Source organism: Mus caroli, chromosome 14 (genome assembly GCF_900094665.2).
Source record: "Mus caroli chromosome 14, CAROLI_EIJ_v1.1, whole genome shotgun sequence".
NCBI classification, from domain to species: domain Eukaryota; kingdom Metazoa; phylum Chordata; class Mammalia; order Rodentia; family Muridae; genus Mus; species Mus caroli.
Genome location: NC_034583.1, coordinates 110,559,675 through 110,568,096, shown reverse-complemented (window position 1 = coordinate 110,568,096; position 8,422 = coordinate 110,559,675). Strand labels below are relative to the sequence as shown.

Genomic DNA, 8,422 nt, shown 5'->3' with positions numbered 1-8,422 from the left:
GGAACTCACTCTGTAGACCAGGCTGGCCTCGAACTCAGAAATCCGCCTGCCTCTGCCTCCCGAGTGCTGGGATTAAAGGCGTGCGCCACCATGCCCGGCTGGTTTTTTTTTTTTTAAATGACTGTAGTCTGTGTTTTTTACCTATTTCTTTGCATGTATGTAGTTTCTCCATGGAAGTGGTCCTTTTTTTTTTTTTTTAATCACATTCGGTAAAAACATGTTGAATCTGCATTCACTATATATGAATATAGTACCCATGAGGCTAAAAAGTCAGCTCAAGAGTTAAGACTGGGTACCGACTCTGGCTGAAAACCTCAGTGAGGTTCCTAGAACCCAAGTCAAGCAATTCAGCCTCTTAACTCCAGTTCCAAGGCATCTGATGCCCTCTTCTGGCCTCTGAGGGCACCTGCATGTACACACACACACACACACACACACACACACACATGCACCCAATTAACTAAATTAAATGTTGATATGGTGTACTTTAAAAATTATTTGTGTGTATATAGACTGTTTTGTCAATTAATATGTGCATGATGAAACCGTAATATGTTAATCCACTATAAATTCCCTGGCAGGTGCACACACACTTCTCCCCTCCCGCCAAAATGCTCTGGATTCACACACACACACACACACACACACACACAGCCTTCTCTTTTAAAATGCCTTAAACAGCAATGACTGGGCATTTCCAAACCTCCATGTTGCTAATGACTACCCTCTAATATTCCTGAATTATTGCTTACTAAAATCTATATTTCATCTCTGCTCCCCCAGACCCAGTCAATCATTGGAGTGGCCCCTGGAGCCGCACTTCCCCGACTCTGACAAGGCTGTTTTTCTGTCTTACACAGCTCTCATGCCTGCATCCTATTTCTTTCTTGGCATGGTGATTCTAAAACCTTCTTCTGATGGGCCCTTGCCCAGGAAATCTAATGTCCTGCCTCCAACTCCCTGCCCAGCCATTAGCCAATGACAACTTTATTTACCAATTAGAGCCAAATGGGGGCATGGACTCTCAGTGTCTTACAGGCAGACGTGCAGATTCCCGTGTGATTTTGAGAGCCAAATTAACACAAATAGCATTAGAACCAATCTGCAACACTATGGAGCTGGTAAAACTGGCCCTGTGTTTTAGAGATAGAGTTTTCTTTATAGTACTTAACTGTTCATCATTATTGCTTCTTGTTCTACGTATTGGACAATCTGATATGATCTGCCACCTACCTATTGGGTGGGCAATACAAACAGCTGATCTCCCTTAGGGCAGCAATGTGTTCATCCTTAGAGCAGTATAAGAACTTCAGGGTCTTCTACATCACAGAGCATGTAAGGAAACACCTGTGCCATCTGTTCCATGACGTTCTGTATAGTACTAGGAAGACAGGCAGCTCACTTACCTCCTCCTGAGGATTAAGCAAGGGGACTTGCCAAGGCTAGAAGCCTTGGGATGAGGGCCAAGGCCTTTCGGGTACCCATTCCTCTCTGCATTCCAGCAGATGCTGACCGGTACCACTCCAGAGCCACACAGCTCTCCCCCATTGGAGGGCAGTGACTCAGGACAGTCTCTTCTCACTTGGGTTAGCTAGCTTCTTCCTCTCAGATCTTATATCCATTCTCTGCCCCAAGCTCTTGGAGGTAACCAAAATGGCAGGTTCTCTCTTCCCAAGGGAAGCTTTGCTTGTGGCTGTCTTCCAGCAACTTCTATATTTTTGTTCTTCACCTGTTGAGCAGCATAAAAGCATGGCTCCCTTCCAGAAAGAAAGTACTCGGTATCTGTTTCCATGACTACCTAGTGGATTCCCCTAAATACCAGGAGACAAGGCAGCACTTCTGAGCTCTCGGCATGGATAAATTCTCGTAGATAAATTATTTTAAGGGTGTGCCTCATGAGTGGGTGGACAGGAACAACTGTAAGGTAGCTAATTTTGCCTCTAGACCCTAGGAATCTCCCGTATGCATGAGTGCCCTAGGATAAACTATTACATGATTTGGTTAAAGACAGATGGCTTTTTGTTCCAGGTTTGTCAACGCCCTTAACGAGATGGTCACCATCAGAATGAGTGGGAAAGTATATGAAAATGTCACCAGTCACAACGCCAGCAGCTACCAGTTCTTCCCTTCTGGCGAGTGAGTACCTTTACTGGGCAACTTGCTCCCAAATTCAAACCCATCTCATCTTTTTCTTAAGGAAAAAAAAAATGGAGATTTTAACACCAAGAACTATAACCCCTGTTCTTCTTTTTTTAATAGAAAACACTACACAATAAACACCACAGCGGTGGCACCAAACTGTCTAACTGATTTTAAATCTTCCAACCTTGACTTTGGCAGCGCGTATACCTATGTGATCCAAAGGGCGGTTAGTAGCTCATCCCATCCCAGCCTGTTCAACCTCCCTGAATCCTCAGTCATGCAAGGCGAGCTCATGATTAGCTAGAGGAATTAGGATCTGTAAATGGTCTTAGAACCAACCCAACTCACCGCTAATTCTCTGTTTTAGCATATGTGTGTGTGTGTGTGTGTGCATGTGCGTGTGCATGTGTGCGTGTGCGTGCGCGTGCATGTGCTTGTGTGTGTGTGTGTGTGCACGTGTGTGTGCGTGTGCTTGTGTGTGTGTGTGTGTGCACGTGTGTGTGCGTGTGCTTGTGTGTGTGTGTGTGTGTGCATGTGCGTGTGCTTGTGCATGTGTGTGCGTGTGCATGTGCGTGTGTGTGTGCGTGCGCCTGCGTGTGTGTGTGTGTGTGTGTGTGTGTGTGTGTGTGTGTGTGTGTGTTGGGGTGGGGTTGAGAGAGCGAGCTATAGGAGACTGCTCTCTCTTTCCACTGTGTGAGTCTCAGGGATCAAACTCAGGTTGTCAGACNTGTGTGTGTGTGTGTGTGTGCATGTGCGTGTGCTTGTGCATGTGTGTGCGTGTGCATGTGCGTGTGTGTGTGTGTGCGCCTGCGTGTGTGTGTGTGTGTGTGTGTGTGTGTGTGTGTGTGTGTGTGTAGTGGGGTGGGGTTCAGAGAGCAACCTATAGGAGACTGCTCTCTCTTTCCACTGTGTGAGTCTCAGGGATCAAACTCAGGTTGTCAGACTTGGTGGCAAGCGCCTTTCTCTGCTGAGCCATCTCACCGGATCTCTCAGTTATTGTTGGCTTCAGCAGGCTTAGTTCCTGTTGGCCAGTATTTGATGCCTCCCTCTGGGTCGTGTGACTTCAGGACTGAGTGATGACCAGGGTCTTAGCTGGCAGGCTTCCAGCACCAAATACTTACGTTTAAAATGGGCAGTGACTATGTAGATCACCTGTTTAGCCTTAGAAGGTCAGCTCAGTGTGTCCATATGAACGGTTGTTATTCTAAAGCGTATCTCTGCATCTCTCTTGACGGCCTGCTGGGTGCTTTGATGGTCCAGAGTGATGGCTGCCTGGAAGTGAAGGAATTTGAAGACATCCCACCCAACACTGTGAACATGGCTCTGCAGATCCCACAGTACTTCCTTCTCACCTGCGGCGAGGTGGTCTTCTCTGTCACGGGACTGGAGTTCTCTTATTCCCAGGTTTCTAGTTTCTTGTTCCTTCCTCCCTGATGGCTGCGATTTGAATCTGGGATATGTGTAGGCTTAGAGGTCCTTTTGTTTTGTTCATTCTATAAGACAGGGTCTTCGTACGTAGCCCATGCTGTCCTCCAACTCATCATCCTCCTGTCTCAGGCTTTCAAGTACTAGAATAGTAGGCATGCACTACCACTTATGGCTTGTTTATGTTTTTTTTCTTCTTCTTCTTCTAAGCATCACGGATACTTTTTCCTGCTGTGATAAGAAACCAAGGCCAAAAGCAGCTGATACAAGTGAAAGTTTACCCTGGCTTATGGCTCTGACCAGAGTCCATCATGGCAGTGAGACTAGCAATAGGCAGATGTGGTGGCCAGAGCAGAGGCTGGGAGTACACATCCTGGACCACCGGCACAAAGCAGAGAGAGTGAGCTGGGAGTGGCTCAAGGTTTTAAACTCTAAGAGCCCACCTCCAGGGACATGCTTCCTCCAGCAAGGCTATGTGTACCAATGCAGGCCGGGCGTGGTAGAGCACACCTTTAATCCCAGCACTTGGGAGGCAGAGGCAGGAGAATTTCTGAGTTCGAAGCCAGCCTGGTCTACAGAGTGAGTTCCAGGACAGCCAGGACTATACAGAGAAACCCTGTCTCGAAAAACCAAAAAAAAAAAAAGTGTGCACCAATGCCCAATCTTACCTGGGACATTTCTCATTCAAATAACCACAGGTGTCTTCCACAGAACAAGCACCATGAGATTAATAAGGTCTCTACTCAGTGGGAATATAGCATATATATATGTATATATATGCTATATATATACATATATATATACATATATATACACACACATATATACATATATATATTACACTGTCTATATTGTATATCTATGTAGATAGATAGTATAGGTAGATAGTAAATATCTATATATAGATGTATAGTATCTATATAGGTACATGTAGATGGTAGATATTGATATAGTATCTATATAGATATAAATAGATAGCAGATATCTATATATCTACTATATCTAGATATAGATATAGATATAGATACATAATCACACTAGACTAGATACAAGACTAGAGTCTAAAGGTTCAGCACACCAAGGTCTGCTGCCAGGGTCATAGCTGCAGATTCTGCATTTTATAATATCCCAAAGGCAGTATCTAGGCCTTTAAGTACTTGACTGTGTTCCAGTTATATGTAAGGTCCAGTAGGCATCTCTCTTTGACTCCCAGTGACATCATTCAATCAGATCTACTGCTAAGAACAAGTGTAACACCCTATTTTTCAGGCTAGAGATACAGCTCAGTTGATAGAGTACTGGTTTAGCTTGCACCAGGCCGTGGGTTCAATCCCCAGCACTGTATGAACCAGGTGTGGTGATGAACTCCTGTGACCCCTGCACTGGGGAGGTCAAGGCAGGAAAACCAGTTCAAGGTCATCCTTGGCTACATAGTGAATCTGGAGGTCAGCTGGGACATGTAACACCCTACTTCAGAAAAAAAAAAAACATTTTGGTTTGGTTTTTTGTTTTGTTTTTGCTTGTAAGTATATTAGGTTAATTAGACAAATTTTATTGGTACCCCAACTAGAGCTTTAATGTCTAAAATGTTTGAAAGAAAGAAAGACAGAAAGAAAGAAAGAAAGAAAGAAAGCTAAAATCATTGCATCGTGGCCATGTTCTTTTTCAGCATCTGTAGTAGTTATCTCCTTCTGTGAGGACCACACTGTCTGACAAAGGCAGTGCTGTGATGGGCAGGGAAGAACTTGAGGAAGGAATATGGGGGTCACAGCAGCGATGCCACAGAGGAGCGCACAGTAGTCTTCCTTTGGGGAGAGCATGGCTTTGCCAAGAAACTTGTGAGGCAAAGTCCACGCACCGGTAGGTCTGCCTGTGTTACTAAGGTAACACTGTAAGTGTGTGGAGAGAGGTGGCCTCTGCCTCAGGAATGCTCCCTGTCTCATCACGAGCGTTCCATCCTCCGTACATCAACCGTCAGAGAGAGAGAGACCTCTGCTCTCTATGGACTTATCCGCATATTTATACTAAGAGCAGAGCCAAGCTAAGGAGCTGAGGGTGTCCTCAAGTATCTTTGTGCCTCAACCTCCCAAGTGCTGACCTCTAATCTGCACTTCAGGGGTGCTCGGCAAAGTGAGCTGGTGGGTGGGTGGGTGGCGTTCTCCTGGCTTGAAGTGGGAATCCAGGTTGTAATGCATTCTGCGTTGCTTCCGCAGGCTCCGTCTAACATGAAGTCCGTGCTTCAGGCAGGCTGGCTTCTAACTGTGGCGGTCGGCAATATCATTGTGCTCATCGTGGCAGGGGCGGGGCACTTCCCCAAACAGGTACGGATATATCTTTTTCCTTCTGTAGGTTTGTTTGTTTGAGACAGGGTCTTTATTTATTTATTTTTTTAGATTTATTTATTTCATGTATATGAGCACACTGTCACTGTCTTCAGACATACCAGAAGAGGGCATCGGATTCCATGACAGATGGTTGTGAGCTACTAGGTGGTTGCTGGGAACTGAACTCAGGCCCTCTGGAAGAGCAGTCAGTGCTCTTAACCACTGAGCCATCTCTCCGGTCCTTGAGACAGTGACTTATGTAGCCCATGTTGCCCTCAAACTTGCTGTGTAGACGATGACTTTGAACTTCTAGTTTTCTTGGTTATTAATGGTCATCACCATGATCCTCCCTAGCTATCTATCAATATGTATCCATTTGAGTCACTGGCTGAATAACATTACCAGACCAGTCAGCTAGCGTTATCACCAGTAGCACCAGGCAGAGTCTCTGAAGGTTTCTGTTAAGTGGAAATTGACACCAGGTTTGCCATATTGAGTTAAATAAAGTCCATATACTCTAATGGGGTCCACTAGAAAAAACCTTCCATCAGTTCTGTGAATTCAGATTAAGAGCCCTACACTAGTCATATGGGCTAGGGGTATAACTCCACGGAGAGTACTCTCCTAGCATACACAAGGCTCTGGGTTCTAGCCCAACACTGGAAGGAGAAAAAAGGAGGAAGGAAGGAAGGAAGGAAGGAAGGAAGGAAGGAAGGAAGGAAGGAAAGGAAAGGAAAGAAGGAAGGAAGAGGAGGGGAGGGGAGGGGAGGGGAGGGAAGAGAGAGAGAAGCCAGATTCCTTGTACAGAAACTCCATAATAAGTTAAAGATGTTCTTGAGATTTTTATAACTTTCCATTTAAAATAAAATAAAGCACAGGCTTGTATGATCCTCAGAGCTTTTGTTCAGCCTTGTTGCACACAAGGTTTGCCTGGTGGCTTCCTGTCACCAGAGCAGTAACACTGTTTTCTGTTTCAGGAATGGCTATGGGGCTTCGTGCTCTTGAGCTCAGACATTGTCAAAAAATATGTGCATATAACTGTGTGTGTGTGTGCATGTGTGCACACACACATGCACATGTGTATGCATGTACACATATAAGTTATAGATAGATAGATAGACAGACAGACAGATAGATAGATAGATTGATAGGAGGGGCTGCTGTATATATATGCACCATGCACCTGCAGGTGCCCATGGAAGCCAGAAAAGCATTGGGTCCCGGGAGCTGGAGTTGTAGGGTTTGTAGGTGTGTCAGAACTACAACCAAGGACTTCTGGAAGATGCTCAGCCTGTGGAGCAATCCCTCCCGCCCATGTTCAGCACACCCATCTTTCCTGCCTGTGTTCAGCACACTCTTTGTCTTTCGAGGCCAATACTTGTTCCTTGCTGGCTCCCCATCTTTCTGGCACCAGCCTGAATTTCAGAAAGTTCCTCTCACCCTCCCAAAAGTCTTTTTTCCACATTCCATGTTAGCAGGAAAGTGTTAACTGCTTCTTGAGCATTTGAGAAAATCCAGCCAATGTCTCTGTTGGGGGCCTACATCTCCTAGTTCCACTTCAAAGTATCTTCCACCTAGAAGTAGCAAGAAGATATGCACGAGACATCATGTTAACTATGTTAACCGTGACCTGTGTTTGTTTGTTTTCTTGCTCCACCTCTGATTCCTTCAGTGGGCTGAGTACATTCTGTTTGCCTCATTGCTTCTGGTTGTCTGCGTGATATTCGCCATCATGGCTCGATTCTACACCTACATCAACCCAGCAGAGATTGAAGCACAGTTTGATGAGGATGAGAAGAAAAGGGGCATAGGAAAGGAAAACCCATATTCTTCATTGGAACCAGTCTCACAGACAAATATGTGAAGGGCAGAAGGCAAGTGGAGAATGATCCAAGTCCAACGTGAGCCCTGACCTCTGTCCAAGGGACAGGACACTCCACCACAGAGCCCTCATGGAGAAGACCTCAGAAGTGTGAGCCAGAATAATAACAAAGCAGTTTTCTAACCAACAGCTGTGAACCTGAAACTCTAGGGGAGCCTTTTTTTATTTTTAAAAATTTTTTAAAAAATTTTTTTTGCTTGTTTGTTTGTTTGTTTCCAGACAGGGTTTCTCTGTGTAGACCTGGTTGTCCTGGAACTCACTCTGTAGACCAGCTGGCCTCAAACTCAGAAAACCACCTGCCTCTGCCTCTGCCTCTGCCTCTGCCTCTGCCTCTGCCTCTGCCTCTGCCTCTGCCTCTGCCTCTGCCTCTGCCTCTCTGCCTCTGCCTCCCAAGTGCTGGGATTTAAAGGCATGCACCACCATGCCCGGCTATAATTTTTTTTTTTAAGACAGGGATTCTCTGTATAAGCCTGGCTGTCCTGGAACTTGCTCTATAGACCAGGCTGGCCTTGAACTCACAGAGATCTGCCAGCCTCTTCCTCCTAAGTACTGGGATTTCAGGCATGCACCACAACTGCCCAGCTAAAATATTATTTATAATATGCACTTTCTGGTTTGTCTTTGTTTTTTTAAAACTGGGCTGTATCTT

The 8,422-nt window shown here is 45.5% G+C and overlaps 1 protein-coding gene across 1 annotated transcript in view; it reads left to right on the top strand.

Annotated features, from left to right (window-relative positions):
- Slc15a1 (solute carrier family 15 member 1) overlaps window positions 1-7,999 on the top strand; it is a 43,828-nt gene extending 35,829 nt beyond the window's left edge. The window contains exons 19-23 of the mRNA XM_021181978.2: window positions 2,029-2,136; window positions 2,260-2,368; window positions 3,403-3,546; window positions 5,781-5,888; window positions 7,564-7,999. Coding sequence (XP_021037637.2) covers window positions 2,029-2,136; window positions 2,260-2,368; window positions 3,403-3,546; window positions 5,781-5,888; window positions 7,564-7,755 — 661 coding nt within the window. The 3' untranslated portion in view covers window positions 7,756-7,999. The remainder of the gene's footprint in view (window positions 1-2,028; window positions 2,137-2,259; window positions 2,369-3,402; window positions 3,547-5,780; window positions 5,889-7,563) is intronic.
- Window positions 8,000-8,422: the final 423 nt, after the last annotated feature.